At 40.0% G+C, this 17,903-nt stretch overlaps 1 protein-coding gene across 3 annotated transcripts in view; it reads left to right on the top strand.

Annotated features, from left to right (window-relative positions):
• Positions 1–17,903, top strand: part of TENM1 (teneurin transmembrane protein 1) — a gene marked incomplete at both ends in the record, with an annotated part of 571,653 nt that overhangs the window by 203,879 nt on the left and 349,871 nt on the right. For all 3 annotated transcript variants that reach the window (XM_082681806.1, XM_082681807.1, XM_082681805.1), the window contains one exon: positions 11,465–11,705. In XM_082681806.1, coding sequence (XP_082537932.1) covers positions 11,465–11,705 — 241 coding nt within the window. The remainder of the gene's footprint in view (positions 1–11,464; positions 11,706–17,903) is intronic.

Genomic DNA, 17,903 nt, shown 5'->3' with positions numbered 1-17,903 from the left:
TTATTTATTTTATTTATTTATTTTTGGCTGCGTTGGGTCTTTGTTGCTGCACACGGGATTTCTCTAGTTGTGGCGAGTGGGAGCTACTCTTCGTTGCAGTGTGTGGGCTTCTCCTTGTGGTGGCTTCTCTTGTTGCGGAGCACGGGCTCTAGGCGTGCGGGCTTCAGTAGTTGTGGCTCACGGGCTCCGTAGTTGTGGCTCGTGGGCTCAGTAGTTGTGGCTTGCAGGCTCAGTAGTTGTGGCTCATGGGCTCTAGAGCGCAGACTTAGTAGTTGTGGCACACGGGCTTAGTTGCTCCAGGGCATGTGAGGTCTTCCTGAACTAGGGCTTGAACCCGTGTCCCCTGCCTTGGCAGGCAGATTCTTAACCACTGTGCCACCAAGGAAGTCACCCCCCAAAAGTATATTTCAATAGTGGTTCACACTTGACCTTTTATTTCTATACCTTGACCTGCAACTGATTTTTTGTGTGTGTGTGTGCGGTACGTGGGCCTCTCACTGTTGTGGCCTCTCCCGTTGCGGAGCACAGGCTCTGGACGCGCAGGCTCAGCGGCCATGGCCCACCGGCCCAGCCGCTCCGCGGCATGTGGGATCCTCCCGGACCGGGGCACGAACCTGTGTCCCCTGCATCGGCAGGCGGACTCTCAACCACTGCGCCACCAGAGAAGCCTGCAACTGACTTTTTGTGATTACTACTAGAAGGCCCTGTGGTATACTGTGGCCCAATTTGCCCATGTAAATCCCCTAAGTGGGAATAAATGGGAAACACCTAGAACTTGTATTGTGCAGAGAGATAAGGGGACATTTCCCTAGTGTGGCCATAGCAAGAACTTGAAGATCAGGGAGCTGGTTGGACATTTACCCTGCATGATATGACTGAGTCACAGAACTATGCTTTACATAAGCTGTTTCCAAATGCTAATGAATCTGGGAGTACAAAAGACAGCAATCCTATAATACTATGTTCTTTTCCCCGTTAGACATTTCACTCTGTGTAGGCTACCAACCACCAAATCAAGGCTTGTTTTCATGAAGTACAAGGGAGGCAAATGGAGCCGTGTACACATGCCTGTGTTCAAATTTTATTCAGTATCTTTTGCAGTTGACAAAGCAAACTTGAGTCAAGTCCAGGTTGTCATCACACCCCACCATGAACCCAGATCACACTGCAGTTTGGCCTGGTGCAGATCCCCCTTATTAATACACAGGAAGGAGCTTCTGTGCACTCATTCACTGATTTCAGGCACTACAAGAGGTCTCTTTGAGAACTGCTTCACATAAGCAATGTGTGTTTAAATCCTCTGTCCCTCTCAGCATCTCATCTATCATACATAAAATGTTTCCCCTGAGTACCGTTTGAAAAAGGTTATTTAAATGACCTTGACTAAGAATTAAGTTGCTTAAGATACTTTCTTAAAGGAAACACTGATCAATCACTACCTATGAAATATTTTCTTAATTTCTAGGATTACCATTTATATTTATTTGTTACTGCAGTCTCAGATATTCATAGTTTCCTCAACATATGTTCTCATTTTTCCTTCTGTTTGTGCAGGCTGACACTCTTCCTCTTGAGACAAGTTAATTTGTTAGTTTTCCTAAGGCATCTATACATTAAATCTCAGTGGGTGAGAGTTGGGAGGAACTTGTCTGAATTCACCAGTTGTTCATTCAAGTCTAACGTTATATTAATAGATTGCACTAATTTGCTTATTTTTGTGGGACCTTTCACTTGATCCTCTAGCAGACACATCTATACCAATATATCAGTATATTTCCTAATTGAGCCGCTTTCTCATGACTTTATTAGCCATCTTCCAGTTAATGAAGTCTCAAGTGCAATCTATACATAATTTGAGGATACATGTGAAAAGACATCATTACAAAAGAATTTTTCAGATAACTTTTTTGTATTCTGGGCAATGTTCATCCAGAATATTGCATTTTGTTTGGGGAACCATAAAGACCTAGTTAAATTGGAGGGAGTCCAGGGAGATAAGCAGTAATGTAATTGAGGGAATGAATCAGAATTTGAAGGAAAAATAAAATGAGTTAAATATGCGTACCTTAGCATAAACAAAGTTTATAAGGCAGGCTTACTAATAGGTCTTAATGTTGGCACCTCTCCAAAAAGTAACTCTATTTAACGTCTCACTAAAATAACATGTTGAAAAACAAGAAAATGAAAATTTGTAATAATGGGTGAATTAATCAATGAACATTTCAGAACACTTCAGGCAGAAAACTTCAGATAAAGGCTGTGCCCACACAATGCCAAAACAGCTGGTAGGAATGTGAAAAATTCAGTCAAATAAGGTATTTGTCATCATCAAATACTCTCCCACCATAGTGGCTATAATTGGTTTTTTAAAAATAAATTTTAATTGAATTCAAACTTTAAAATTTTGAATTCATTCAAATTAATTAAATTTGCAAACAAAATTATAAAGCTGTATTGAATAAAATTATGAGCTAAGTGTGTGGGAGCTATAAAGATGATTCAGACCTGGGTCTTGATATATGACAAGTAGATGCAACGCTTGAATGCATGACAGAAATAAAACATACTCTCTCCTTCCTGCAGAACTATCGCTTCTCAGCCATACCTTTTGGGAGATTCCCTCAGTAATCCAAAAGATATCCTGCAGAATGGTTGATGGAAGCCAGTAGTGTTTTATATCACAATTCTCCTTTTATTTGGCTCCAATATATTTGAATAACATGTACATGTATAAAACACTCCTGTGAAAATGCCAAGATTTTTTTCCCAATTCACCCCTCCCCATTTTCTTTTTTGGGGGTGAGAATAACCAAACTTTCATCATCCCTGTTATATGCATAGACTCATTTTACAAGCATGTGATATGGAACTGGTTTATGGGATCAGAGTTGTACCCAATTACTAGCACTAACTCTAGCCCCACCCCTTTTTCTCCCATCCAGAAAAGCATATCCAAATGTAACTCAGAGTGTATTAGAGGTATCACCTTGAATTCACTTTCATCTACCATTTTTAAAATAAGTTGTCTGTGAACTTTAGTCCTCTATTGTAGTAACAGGCGATTGCAAAACATTGGTTTATTTAGATCCTGTAGCAGAGAACTGCTGAGTTAGTGCAACAGACCAAAACATGGGTGAAATTTGAGAATCATCTGGGTCTTGTAAATACTGCTGTAACAGTGCTGTCTCTTCCCATTGTCCCTGGTGGAGACTACGTATGTTTTGAGTCTCCAAGTATAGATGTTGGAACCCCTCTCCACCACTCCACTGGGCATCTGTGGGTCCCTGTTGTTCATGGGGGAGGACCTACAGGGTATGGGGGAACTTTCTCATCAAATAGCCAGACAATGATTGTTAGATGGTGTTTAATGTAACATTATTAATGGTTAATAATAAGAACTTTTTCTTCAGTCTTTTTTTGAAAAGAAAAGCTTGGGGTGGAGGGGCTAAAACTTGCCCCAGCCTTTCCTAGTTCTCCATGCTTTCTTTTTATCCTCTAGGAATTTTTTGTCTTTTGCTTTTTGTTTTTTATTACTCAATATAGTTTGCCCTCATTATTTAACATATGGTAGTTTGAAAAATATTTTTCTTAGAGCTTTAGACACAGGTCACAATGTTTTCTTAATTTGTGCTTCAAACATTCAGAATTCCATTTTCATAAATAACATTAGAATGATTTTCATCCATTGCATTTTGAACAAATATAGGGTGACCATTTTTAATAGTCTAATGAAAAATGAAGCTCTGAAAATGAAAACTTTGTAAAATTCCATAATATCTGTTATTAGCTAATTTATTAAATGATTCACTGTCAATTAATTCATAACCCTCCATTACCTACTTGCAAATAAATAATGAACTTGGGGACTGAAAATAATTGAAATACCTACATACGACTTTAGTTTGAGTATAAACTAAATATGAACTTTTAAGGATCATTACTTTTTTATATTTTCTTTTTGATATACTTCACTGACTAATAATGGAAGCTACAGCATCATTGTCAGCATAAGATAAAACAGGGCAATTATCTATTTCATGTTTCATACATAATGAATAACAGAGTTTCCTTCAAGACCATAGTGGAAAAGGCTTTGGCCAACCACTAATTTTAATTGTTAATATCATATATTAATATTTAGAATTTGACATTTAAAATTCCAAATTGTGCCATGAAGTAGAGCTCTTTACCATTCTGCTTAGAAAAATAAATAGGTAATAAATGTATTGGATTCATTTTTCTTTTCTTTTTTTTTAACACTGCCAAATTACTCTAAAAACATAAGCAAAGATGTATTCTTCTTGTATTTTCACAACCAAGAAAATCAGATAGTTTAAACATTTACATTAGTAATTTAAGCAAAATAGCATTTAGCCACAGTCCTCTCTTTTTTTTTTTGGTTGTAAAGTCCTAGTTTGTTTGTCTTAATCTATGTCAGAGAGTTGACTGAGTTAACAGACCAGGCATTTATTGGCAGGAATATTGACTATTATGCCTGAGATTGGCTAATTGCACTATGTAGAGCCAATACAGCGTGCAGCACAGTTGGGTTCCCCCAAAAACAGAGACAAGGAGAAATGGATTGCGGGAGTCCTGCCTTGTGGATATTTAACTCTTTGTTATGCTTGTACAACACACTGGAAAACAGGAAAAGAGATTAATGAGACCTAGAAGATAGAAAGTTTAGGTTTTCTGGAGGTAGACTAGCACATCCTTTGAAGATAAGCATCAGCTTATGGAGAGACTGAAGTGCAAATATGTGTTTCAGCACAAACATGTCAAAGGATAGTAGGTGCTTCACTGTTGACCTTTATTTCTAGTGGTTGTAACGAAGATCAACTTAACTGACAAAAATTAATAGAGCATATTCTCTTACTTGCTGGCTTAGTGAGAGGACCATTCAAAGTCCTCAAAGGGATGGACTTTACAATCTCAAAGATAGTACAAAACACTGCAGGGCTCGGGAGCAGGCAGAGGGCAGTAATCCAGAACCCGATTGAAACCATGTAAACTGGATGACATTATAATTTATTATTGTTGGCTTTCCCCGCAGGGCTTCTGTGACTCTCCTGCAGTCATCTGCTTTCATTGCAAATTCTCTCTGTTTCTCTTTCCTTCTGCCTCTTTCTGTTGTTTTCTGTGTCTCACTCATTCACATGCTAATACATACACACAAATACCTATTAAGCATTAGCTATGTAATAGACTTTATTTCTGTTCTCAATCTAATGGTTTATTTAACTAATGAATCTGCTTTTATTAAAGGTTGTTAGCATATTAATATTAAGGCAGTATTATTTGAGCCAGAAGAGTAATAAGGTATACTTGTTCAATTTTCTTTGGAAAATCAATTTTCTTACCTTCATATTCTTTGAGCCTCTAATAGTAATTATAAGGTTAAGAACAGAAATGTCCACAGCCAGATACACTTAAGACTAATTTGATGATCCCTGAACACTATCAAGTTAATGGATATTAGCCATAACATGCAAATGTATAAACTATGTCCTCACCGGTTGTGAAAGCTCCTTGTGACAAGTACTATAAAGTAGTAATATATTGATACATTTAGAATTAGTAGGAATAGTTAATATTACTAATAAACCTCTCTTTTTTCTTTTAAACCTGTTTTTTTTATATCCCCTCTCCTTCCTGGGAGGGAGAACAGCTCAGAAAACCAACCCAAGGAACCAAAGGCTTACAATTGGCCTCAAGAGACTTGATATAAGTAGTTATGGCCATAACCCTTGGTGCCCTGATGTTCTTTGCTCAGGTAGATTATTAAGGTCTTCAGAAGTATTAATTAATTTTGCCTTATAAGAGTTCAGAGAGGTGGTTAAATACAGCCCCATAATCCTTTATCCAAAATCTTTGGGGTCCACTTGTTTCAGAATTTAGAATTTTTCAGACTTTATAAAAGCAATGGTATAAATATATACTGTCTGTTGTGCAACCCCTGGATTGGGATGTGGGCCAGCACCTCTTAATAAAATGCATCAGTATTTTTGTAGCTAAAGGTAGGAGAATTCACTAAATGAAATACATAAAGACTGTAAATATCCTCATATCAGTTCTGGTTAGGTTTTCCCACCAATGAGTTAGGAAAAAAACCCTCCATTTTCAGACATTTTTTCAATTCCAGAATTGCAGTCAAAGCATTGTGGAGCTATCCCTGCTTTGGCCAATGGGGTAATGAAACAAAGACTAAAGTGAGAAAGTACAGACATGTTCTCTGACCTTCTGTGACCTTTTCCTAGAACTATAGGAATATATGCGCCCCCTTTTGCAACGTATACTGTATAGTGACTTTAGGAAAAAACATATTTTGGGGGATATTGTCATAGTGTCACTATAGAAAAGAATGATCAATTAATTAATTAAGTACATGGAGTTTAAAAAACTAGGCCTGTGTCCACTTTGGTCAAATTGTTCAAGAAAAATTATCTATTTGACTTTACCATATTAATGACAATATTTTTTTTAACACCTACCGAAAGTTATTTTGCCTGTACAGTCAGTTCTGCTACAGTGCATGTTTTGAAAACATTAATTTGTTCCCATGCTATCGGTATATTTGAGAACAATTTGAACGTAAGAGAAATTGCATGTTTGCATATGTGCGATCCATCTGTTAAAAATACTAGGTGAGTGCAGGAAACTGCATACAGCAGATAGAGCCATGGAGGAATACACAAAATGCACACATGCTTACATCTGAAACATCCACCAGCTATCTTCGTTCACCACATGTATTAGAAGCCTTGCCCATCCACATCTGGTGTTAGAACTTTCTGTCTGATTCAGATAACCCTCCTTCCACCACTTCACAATAACTCACAGGTTGCAACCCTTCTGACACCCACTTTCACAAGCACATTCAGATATTGTGCCCAAACCCCATTTTTCCCATAAGCCCCTTACCCATGCATGATTTTGTGATATGCAATGAATTTTCAAAATGCAAACATCACCTTATAGCTGAATTGACCATATGTGTTAATGAAATGAAAGGGGTAAAACACCCTGGCGGATACCTTGAGAAGTTCCCACACAGTGTTTCTGGGCAGATATATTCTAATTTCTGGTGAAAAGTTTCTCTGACACATGATCCAGAAGAAGGTTTATTTGCAGAAAAAGAGAAAAAAAAAAGTCTATGCATGACACCTTTCTTCTCCCACTTACCTTTTGACAACAAGGATAATGTTTTTTCTGAAGGCTTATACTTCAGTTAACAGCTCTGCCACACCTAAAATGCCTTGGATATAGAGTTTGGAGGACTCCTACCCCCCCACCCCCCGAGAGATTTTCTTTCCAAGTTATTTTAGGACCTTAAACCTGAAACTGGCTCCCACCCAAGTATATTATGTGAATTAGACCTTTCCATCTGAAAACTTAATTTACTTTCAGAAAGCTTTATAAGTATGTCTGGATACCCATATTTGCATAATCACTACTCCCCCCTTCTCCCTTGCGTCTCTCTCTTGGGCACAGAAATGTATGGTTGCCAGATACGTTTGGAAGTGAGTGCATGTGACTCTTAACCCCTTGGAACTGGTGTTCTAGAGCTCCTGACACTGAACCCTAATGTAGTTTTTATTAGTATTTAATGTTGAGAAGTCCCATTTCATGGAGCCCAAGGATTAAATTACTTCATTTGGGAGGGAACCAGTGCATTCCCCATCTTTTTCTTGAGGTGAAAAAAAGAATGAAGCCGAGATGATTTGCATTTCATAAAGGCTTAAGGTCCGGATATATTCCACTCAGTCCAATATTCTGAATTTTAAAGACAGTATTAACAAGTAGGGAAACCTCTGCATATTTAAAATGTGGAAACAAAAATAGACAATAAAATAGATATAAATAAAAATATACATATATATAATCAAAATATATGTTTTCAATACATATAATCGATATATATAATCATAATGACTATACAAAGCAGTACTACCTGTGGAAGAAATGATATAATATGTTATAATAATAGAATGATTGTACTTTTCAATGAAGTAGAATTTTTAATCATTTTTCATAGTTAGAAAGGAGTTGCAAAGATTTTGAGGAAATCCAACAAGCAGTAAATCCAAATGATAATGAGTGATCCTTTCTTTTGAACAATTGTACTGAACAGGAACTTTCTTTCTTTCGAACAACTGTACTGACAGAAACACCTACTCATTAGGCTAGTAGATGTCACACGTGTTGCTTGGAAGGTGTTCTGAACACAAGACCTAAAACTGATTCCTTTTCTTTCTAACTCTGGGCTCCCACCTTTTGCTTCCCTTCCTTGCATCATTAAGTTCATGTATTTAGGTGACAAATCTGTAGAGTGTGTCACTGCTGCTCTCTTCGCATCTTAGAGGGCATGATTTTAAGCACCCTCTTCAGGGTATCATTGTCCTTCCCCATGGCTCTGGGAGAGATGTCCCTGAGACCTCCAAGGGGGAAACCTAGTGCTCTATGAGCTGTCTAGAAATCCAGTGGCTATATCAGAACGGAAGAGCCAAGGGAACCTTAAGGGTGGTTCTCTAGGTCCCACAGACCAGTGAAACACTTTGCTATCAATAAAAACTTTTAGGGAGGGGCTTCCCTGGTGGCGCAGCGGTTGAGAGTCCGCCTGCCGATGTAGGGGACACGGGTTCGTGCCCCGGTCCGGGAAGATCCCACATGCCGTGGAGCGGCTGGGCCCGTGAGCCATGGCCGCTGAGCCTGCGCGTCTGGAGCCTGTGCTCCGCAACGGGAGTAGGCCACAACAGTGAGAGGCCCGCGTACCGCAAGAAACAAAAACAAAAACAAAAAAACTTTTAGGGATCTTACTCTGTACCCAGCACTGTGCTCAATCTTACGTGGCATTCAAGAAAGGTAGAAGGTGATTTGCTCTAAGAAACATGTTGTCCCTTTGGGGAGATAGGACAAAAACATGGAGTAGCAAGGGAATGTTGTAAAATTACAAACTCAGAGGCCAATTTTATGATAAAAATAGTAAGTGTTGAAGTCAGAGAAGAGAGTCATTTATTTTCTGCAGTAGTACAATGCAAAGAGTTCTGGGCTGGGAATCATCAGACGTAGGCAGGCAAATTCATACAAGGTGAATGACTTTGAACAAATCACTTCACCTCTCTGAGCCTTGGGTTCCTCAGCTGTAAAATGGAGAGGGAATGAGGGAGGGCCGAACTGGGTGATTCCTATGGTCAATTCCAGTCTCTCTCTCTTTTTTTTTTCTTGACCATGCTGCGCTGCTTGCGGGATCTTAGTTCCCTGACCAGGGACTGAACCCAGACTCCTAGCAGTGAAAGGGCGGAATCCTAACCACTGGACCACCAAGGAATTCTCCAGTCTTAAAATTTTATACTCCTGCTACCTTCAAAAGACAGTCACTGACATACTACGTCTGAGCACATTTTACATGAATTAAAGTTAATTATTAGGAAAAAGGATTATTATCTCCATTTAACATATGAGGGAGTAAAACTTCTAAACGGTAGAGGCAGAACTCAAACCCAGGCTTTTCGTACCTGCAAGTTCTGTGCCCTTTCCACTGTGCTGTGCTGCACACCATTACACCAGTATGCATTCCTTTGTAACGGTCTAAGAGGGGAGCAGACATAGAAGCAAATAACTGCAGTGCAGGTGGTCTGTCATAAGTGAAGAACCCAGAAAATGTGGAGGAATCTGTATCTCTGTATCTTAAGGAAGTAAAGAGAACTTGTATTACAGGGATCTGCAAGACAGTGAACGGAGCATTGGCCAGAGTCAGGAGGTGTGGGTTCTGATCTTGGCCATGCCACTAACTTGCCAAGTGTCTGGACAAGCAATTCTCTGGGCATCAGTTTTCTCATCTACAAAGTTAGAGTCTCCCCGGGTGTTTTGGGTTCCAGCATTCAATGCTTCTTTGAGCCCCAAGGATGGAAAGCATGCTTCTGGTTAAGGTTATGAGTATGAGCCCAGAGGTTTAAAAAAATTAACTAGATGTTAAGTACTTGTGATGATATTTTTAGTGGATATGGGATTTGGGCTGGGCCTGGAGTAATGGGGGTGATTTAGAAAATTCATGAAGCATTTTAGTTCCTTTTAAATATACAAGGGTAGCTGACTTTCTAAAGGAATTTTTTGTATAAAATGAATGATCACCACTCCTTATCTTTTGTACAGTTGCGTTCTTCATATAGCAAGCTTATTTAAAGGGAGAGTCACCTGTACTAGAAAACACAGCCAAGAATTTGTCATGCTCTTGGGGCACTAGTATCGTTTTAAAATACGAAAATGATGCCTGTGTCTTCAAAATTCAAGTTTGAGGTGGAAGGGTTGAAAAGAGTGATTTTTTTTTTTTTCTACGATCAGCCACTGCAAAGTGAGTCTCGGCACAAACCAGCTGAGCCCTTTGCTGGGCATCGAAAGTCTGTGGCATTTTTCTGCTTTTCAACTCTCAGTCATTTGGGAGGTGGGACAAAGCCATGCTGTCTACAAAGTTCATCTGGAATGTGCTGGTGTTACAAGAAATCACTTGACATCTGCTATGTTTCTCCCGTGAAAGAGAGGTGGTTATCAACTACAGTAGTGATTTCTTTTCAAAGAGGTTTAATTGGGGTATTTCTCATGGGCCAAATTCTAACTTACTGTGTGTACGTGTGCCTGCCAGGAAAACGGAGGAAAAATACCAAACAATAACAACAACAGAAGTCTGAGGACCGCTGTCCCAGGCTGCCCCCTCTGCAAACAGGCAGAAAGAACAGTCTATCTGCTGCCTAAGCTGCAGCTAATATGGTAGAGCTTCTAGAAGGGTGTGGCAAAGGTGGGTGGAGTGTGGACTGTGCTTTGCATGGCCATGGAAATATGTGTAACAACCTAAACAAACTCCTTCTAGCCTCCCTTTTATAAGTAGCACTCTGAGTTGGGGGGCTGGCGGAGAGATTAGTCTCACACAGTTCAGTTACACACTTGTGAGCTGTTTTTCCGAAGTATGGATTTGCTCCCATGTAGGCAGGCTAGCATCCTTTCCTGAGGAAGCTAGAAGGTGGCCTTATACTTTTATTTGAAGTGTGGAATGATCTTCCTTGCAACAAATTTGTCCCTTTCACTGGTGTTTTCCGAAGTGAGACTTTTGCAACCGATGGAAATCGGCTCACTTCTGTTCTGTAATTCAGTGTCTTGTTGATGATTTATTTGTTCAGTAGCAGAAACGATGACAAATTGTGTGAGGCGGCCTCATTTACTTTTGAGCGGCTATAGCCCTGAAGAATTTACATGTAAATGCGACTGTGAATGTTTTACATTTCATAAGCGTGCTGCACGTGTTTTTGTAAGTTAAGTGACATTTTTACAAGTAGACTGAACTTCAGACTCTCCCCCCACCCCACAGGTTATATTATTCTGAAATCCTGATAAGTCTCCCGTGCTGTTTTCTTGCCTGCCAAGTGAGAGAGTCTGTGTCTATTTTGTGTTTTTCTCCTTCTCTCCTCTTTAGACATGCAGAGCAGCTCACACAACCAGTTCACCTTCAGACCCCTCCCGCCGCCGCCGCCGCCTCCGCACGCCTGCACCTGCGCCAGGAAGCCGCCCTCTGCCGCCGACTCTCTCCAGAGGAGATCAATGACTACCCGCAGCCAGCCCAGCCCAGCCGCTCCAGCTCCCCCAGCCAGTACACAGGATTCAGTTCATCTGCATAACAGCTGGGTCTTGAATAGCAACATTCCGTTGGAGACCAGGTACTTGAGCTATTATTGATCCCACTGAACTTAAATATTGGCACAGGATGATTCCACTGAGTACAGAAACGCATAGACATCTGCAGAGACGCACAAAGACTCACACAGATACACACCCAGATGCCTGGGCAAAAAGGCAGACCCCTCCACAGGCACACAATCTAGATCCAGGCACAGCCACAGACCAAAGCAGACGCCCGTGTAAAGAGGAAACCACAGATGCATCAACACCCCTATGGTGGACACCCACAAAAAATATAGGAAACCAAGCAATTACCCAAACTGTCATTGTATCCTCGAAGGAAAAGACTTTTGTCCCTTGTTTTCAGATGCTGCGATATTACAGGAAAATCCAGACACAATTGGAGGAACAGCGATAGTTTACATTTTATTTATTTTAAGATTCTTTGACAAAGTAAGTTGCCTTCAAACATTTTTAAAAACGATTTGCTCCATCGGAAGTCCATGTGTAATTTCAAAAACTTGATTCTGCCTTTAGGATGAAGTTTGATCTTTTGAGCAAAAAGTTTGCCTCTGTTTTTCTGTTGCTTCATATATTAGGTTTCCAGATTCCTCCTCAAGTCTTTGTCAGGTGATTAAAGTTCTACTCCTCCACAGTTCTATGTGCCTTGATCATAATAGACTTTAGCACTAGATGCGATTAATTGAGAAATTATTCATCATTTCTAGTTACTCTCTCAAGTCAAAAATTACAACTTTCTATTAAAGTAGAAAAACATTAACTAATAAAACATAGTATTCTGTTATCTTGTTAAACTGAAGGACTTCCCCTTCTATATGTCGTCTTTAGATCTACCACCAAAGCTTTTTCTAAACACATTTGTGTGTAAACACTGTGGGTATAATATATCACTTCATAAGCAATGTCTGGTGTCAACTCTGATCAACTTCTATCCCAATAATCTGAGAATTGGAATGGAAAGGGGAAGACTAATAAACTCACATTATAAGACTATTTTTCTTTAGCAGCATATTAACTTAAATGCCAACCATAGCATCAGAAATATGTCACCACCAACAAACTGATGGCACTATGGCCCAAATCCAGGAAACTCTATATCATCCCTCACTAACTAGATTAAATAGCTTCATAAACTGATATTTCTAATCTTTCCCAAGAGGTAAAATAGCGGTCAGCACCTACGGTGAAGATAACTGAATTATCACTGTGCTAGTGATAAGGTTTGTGTATCGTTCCTTTTTTTTTTTGATTTTTAAATTGAAAGGCAGGGAAGTGAATGAAGTGAGAGAAGCAGAGAGCAGTGTATATCTTCAAGGAGTTTTCACTGACAGTGCTGATTTACTCACTCTTCTTTTAATTCCTTTGCAGGGCCTAGTGATAGCTAAGAAAGCAGTGGGCCAATCTGGATAACTAGCAATCTTGATAAGCAAACACACTTCTTTCATCTAAGAAGCCAAATAACAGGAAATCTGGAAGGAGGGTGGGGAATGGGCTGAGGCAAATGGGAAGAGAAAACTATTCTTATTTGAAATGTACATCTAGGCATGTTTGTACAAACTGCACCCACGGACCTTCTGTATCTATGCAAGGAATGTATTAATTGGTCTCAGTTTCATAAGATGCAGAGAAGAACATAAGTTTTCATGTGAGACTGAGCAGAGAGAGAGTACCTTTTTAGTACATTTGAAAATATATTCAACGTCACAAAGTTGAATTTTAAAAAACCTAGAAACCCTATCAGCTTGATCAGCAAGGATTTTCCAAATTTATCCTTTACAGTGTTCATTTCACATGTAGTCAATAGAAGGTAACTCTGTGAGTACCCTGGCACTTAATCATGAGCTGTGTGACATACCGCTCTGAGCCTCAGCTCCCTCATCTGTAAACATGAATATAAAATTGCCTGTCTCGGGACTTCCCTGGCAGTCCAGTGGTTAAGACTCCGCGCTCCCAATGCAGGGGGCACAGGTTCGATCCCTGGTTGGGAAACTAAGATCCGCCTGCTGCACAGCGTGGCCAATAAATAAATAAATAAAACAATGGATATGTAAGCCAGCTATACTTCGATTTAAAAAATAAATAAATAAATAAAAATGCCTGTCTCAACAGATTGTTAAGAAGATCAAGCTAGTGTAACAGAATGTGCCTCATACATCATAAAGCATTATAGAATTTAAAGGTAATCTTGCTCTGCCTACTAAGTGGTTACCTGCTTCTGCCTAAATATCTCCAAAATAAGGAATGGACTCATTCCTAAGGCATTCCATTTCATCTCAGACAACTACCAGAAGAGTCTTATTGAACCAAAATCTCCCACCTCTTAACTCTACCCATTCCTCCCAGGTCTAGTTCTAGGGTCTCACAAAATAAATAAAAACCCTCTCACACCTGACAGCCCTTCACTGTTGCTGATACTTCTCTACTAAATGTTTCCTCAGTTCCTTCACTTGCTCTTCACATTAACTGGTTTCAAATCCTCCATCCTCCATTGATTGAGGATCAATCCTCAATCCTCCATCTAAGGTCTCTTCCCTTAGAACATACTTCAGTCTGTCCAGACTGCTCTTGAAGTGTCACAGCCAAGGTTAAATGCAGGTATAGGTTATTAGGCTCTTTGGTTGAAAGGAGCAGAGGTCATTCAGATTGCCTCAAATAATTGAGAACATCTTTTTAAGACTGTTCTCTCTCCTTGGGAACCCAGGAAATACTGGTCAACCCACAAGGAAGGATAAGGCCTATAGATCTCTGGCACCAATATGACTCAGCAATTCTCTGCAGTTTTGCCACTCTCTGTCTTTTTCTTTGCCCAATAGCTTATTGTCAGCTTAATATTTCTTTTGTCTACCACGTAGTTTCTACCTTCTCATAGCAATGTCAGGTTTTCATTGCACTACGTGACTCCAAGTATACTTCCCAGCGCCTCTTACTTTATCCCTTCACCGCCTGCTCCATTGCTACCTGCCTAATTCTCCTGCTAGTTCTAGGTTTAAAAACCTAAGAGAGGGGCTTCCCTGGTGGCGCAGTGGTTGGGAGTCCGCCTGCCCGATGCAGGGGGCGCGGGTTCGTGCCCCGGTCCGGGAAGATCCCACATACCACGGAGCAGCTGGGCCCGTGAGCCATGGCCGCTAAGCCTGCGCATCCGGAGCCTGTGCTCCGCAACGGGAGAGGCCGCGGCGGTGAGAGGCCCGCGTACCGAAACAAAACAAAACAAAACAAAAAACCTTAAGAGAGTGAATTTGATTAGCCCAGGTCATCCCTTCTGTACCAGGCAGTGTTTAAGTTTCTTGGCAAGCCCTGTCAGTTATTCTCTCAGTCAGCTGAGACTAAGGGGAGAGAAAGATCATGTGATTTAAAAAGCAACAGTATGGACACCTATGGCTGCCCCTGAGCAAGAGCTGGGAGCAGATCTGAGGTACCTTAGATGGAAGTCTCAGCAGACAATCAACTTGACTGACTCATTCAGGAATTTGTGCTATGACCAACAATCAGATGTCTCCCCGGTTCTAACTAAAAGTTTCTCTTAATGCCGTCTACTCCAATATCAGCATTTTTGGTGAACACATAACACTACTGATACACACCGCAAACATTAAGTAACTAAACTCTTAAAACTTTTAAACGAGTTCTGAGGCTAAGCCACATTTTAGTTATTCTATAATTATAGAGTTGGTGGGTATTTTAATTGTGTGTTTGGGATTGGGAAGATGTAGGTGTAAATAGGTTTAGAGGTTTGATTTGGCCTAATTTGATTTCATCTTGTTAACCTGTGGATATGTAGCTGAATTCTAATTCTGCCATCCAAAGTATTGGGTTGGCCAGAAAGTTTGTTCGGGTTTTTCAAAAGATGTTGCAAACCCGAACAAACTTTTTGGCCATCCCAATATTTGCATTCTATTGCTCTCATAACTGTATCATCTGTAAGTTTGTTAGGTATGTTTTCCTCATTTTTATGTAAGTCATTAATAAAAATGTTATATAGGATAATATTAAGGTCAGAGCTTGGTGGCATACCACTGGAAACCTCCCAGCAGGTTGACATTTATCCATCAGGCAGCATTCTTTTACTAGCATACAACCCACATTTCTCCATCTTGTTCACAGGCATATCATGAGAGACCTTGTCAAATGCCTTGCTGATATCCAGATAGAGTGCCTACATTTTTACTGATCTGCCAATCCAATAATGATATCAAAAATAGAAATGAAATGAGATTTGTCTAACATGACTTGTTCTTAGAGAATTTATGCTGCCTTCTGACGGTTACTACTTTTTTCTTAAGCATTAACAAATCATCCTTTTAATAACCTGTTTTAGGCTTTTGCACTCAATCAACATGATGTCCCTTGCCTAATCTAAGGACCCCATGTGCTTTCTGTCCCTTTTCAAAACCAAAGCCAATACTAAGGTCTCCAGTCTTCTGACATACGTCACCCATACCACAGTCCCAAAACTTTAGCAACTATGACTGGGCCATCCAATCCACAAGACCTCTCACCACTCTGCAATGTAATTTTAATTCATTTAGAACAGTTGGGTGCCTTCTTAGGGACACCTTGCCTATCTTAGGCTTCAATTTATGGTTATGATATTGACTACCCTTTTAAGTCTAGAATCATTCTTTTTCACAAAAAAGATACAGTCATTCGATATTATTCCATGAGTTGCATGTCTATCCTATCCTTGCTCTTCTTGCTCTAAACGTATTTTTTAAAAACTGTTCTGTCGGGCTTCCCTGGTGGCACAGTGGAAGAGAGTCCGCCTGCCGATGCAGGGGACACAGGTTCATGCCCCGGTCCGGGAAGATCCCACGTGCCGCAGAGCGGCTGGGCCCGTGAGCCATGGCCGCTGAGCCTGCACGTCCAGAGCCTGTGCTCCACAACGGGAGAGGCCGCGGCGGTGAGAGGCCCACGTACCGCAAAAAAAAAAAAAACAAAAAAAACTGTTCTGTCATCTTTAGCAGGTATTTTTCAACCTTTAGGGTCATTTTGGATATGAATCTTCTTGGCATTTTTTTTCACCACGCCCTCTTCTATTTATTTATCCTTGATTTTCATCCCTTTATTTCAGTACATGTTCTTTAGAAATCAAAACTGGATGGAGAGCACCCAGTACAGGCACACTGGTTTCAATAGTCAGCAAAGCTCCCCAGCTGACTCTTAATTCATCTCCCTTTTTTAGAGTGTCTCCGGGCATGGAATCATACCTACTTCACTTTAGAGAACTGCTTTCCTAAAGTCTAGGATTTTGCTTCATAAAATACTTATGAACTCTAAGCTAAAATGGTTGCTTTCTCTGAAGGTTTCTATTGCCTTCGACTCACCAGTTTCTCTTTTTTAGTCAGTGAGAGAAACAAATATCCTTATCATTTTCTCTACCTTCTGGGAGGTGGAGTTGTCAACAGTGGAGGTTGAAAACTTGTCAGATGTTGGCCTTTAGTTAAAGGATACGTCTAGTGGATGTCTATGGAGCTGAAACCACTCATGTTTACTACACTTACTCTTAGAACACTTTTGGAGCAACTGTGTTGGAGCATCTATTTCCTCCATCTGGCCAAGTGGCTTATTGTAGACTCCCTGATCTCTTCACCAAAATGAATCCTGCTTAAAGGTTTTGCTGTGATATTCAGTACTAGGGAGAACTTGGATCTGATATTAACATCACCACTTCAACTCACAACGACAAATCAGAATTGTGTGGAGGAGTCAGGCCAGAATAATGGGTAGCAACTATCTTCATTGATTTTTAGCATATTCTGACAGATGGCTGTAGCTTGTTATGAGGCTAACTGCCCTTGGTGGCTTTAGGCCAATGTGACAGTTAACGGGAGCCAATGGGTTATTTTTACAAAAGAAGAGCCAGGGCCATTGGCGGAGGAGATGTTGACAAGGAATGGAAAGAGAAATGAAATCTACATGACCAATGCTTGTTACCAGACTTATACAGCTAGTGTCTATCTTGGGGAAATAAAAATCATTTGGAAGAAATATTCATTAGTGGTGATGGCAGTGATTTAAATATCTATGGGATAATACTCTTCAAATATTAACCCATAAATGTAAGGTCTCTAGTGGTAGTTATCTTTATTTTATAGTACTACTAAAATCTACCTAACATTTATAAGTAAGTTTTCTTTTTTCCCTTAGGGTGTTTGCTGTGGAAAAATAGATTCAGTGATCATTTTTTTCCAAGCTCAGAATATACATATTCAGTGCTT

This window comes from Grampus griseus (assembly GCF_964374135.1).
Source record: "Grampus griseus genome assembly, chromosome: X".
Classification (NCBI taxonomy): Eukaryota; Metazoa; Chordata; class Mammalia; order Artiodactyla; family Delphinidae; genus Grampus; species Grampus griseus.
The sequence above is the reverse complement of the archived record's forward strand: the minus strand, read 5'-3'. Positions and strand labels throughout refer to the sequence as shown.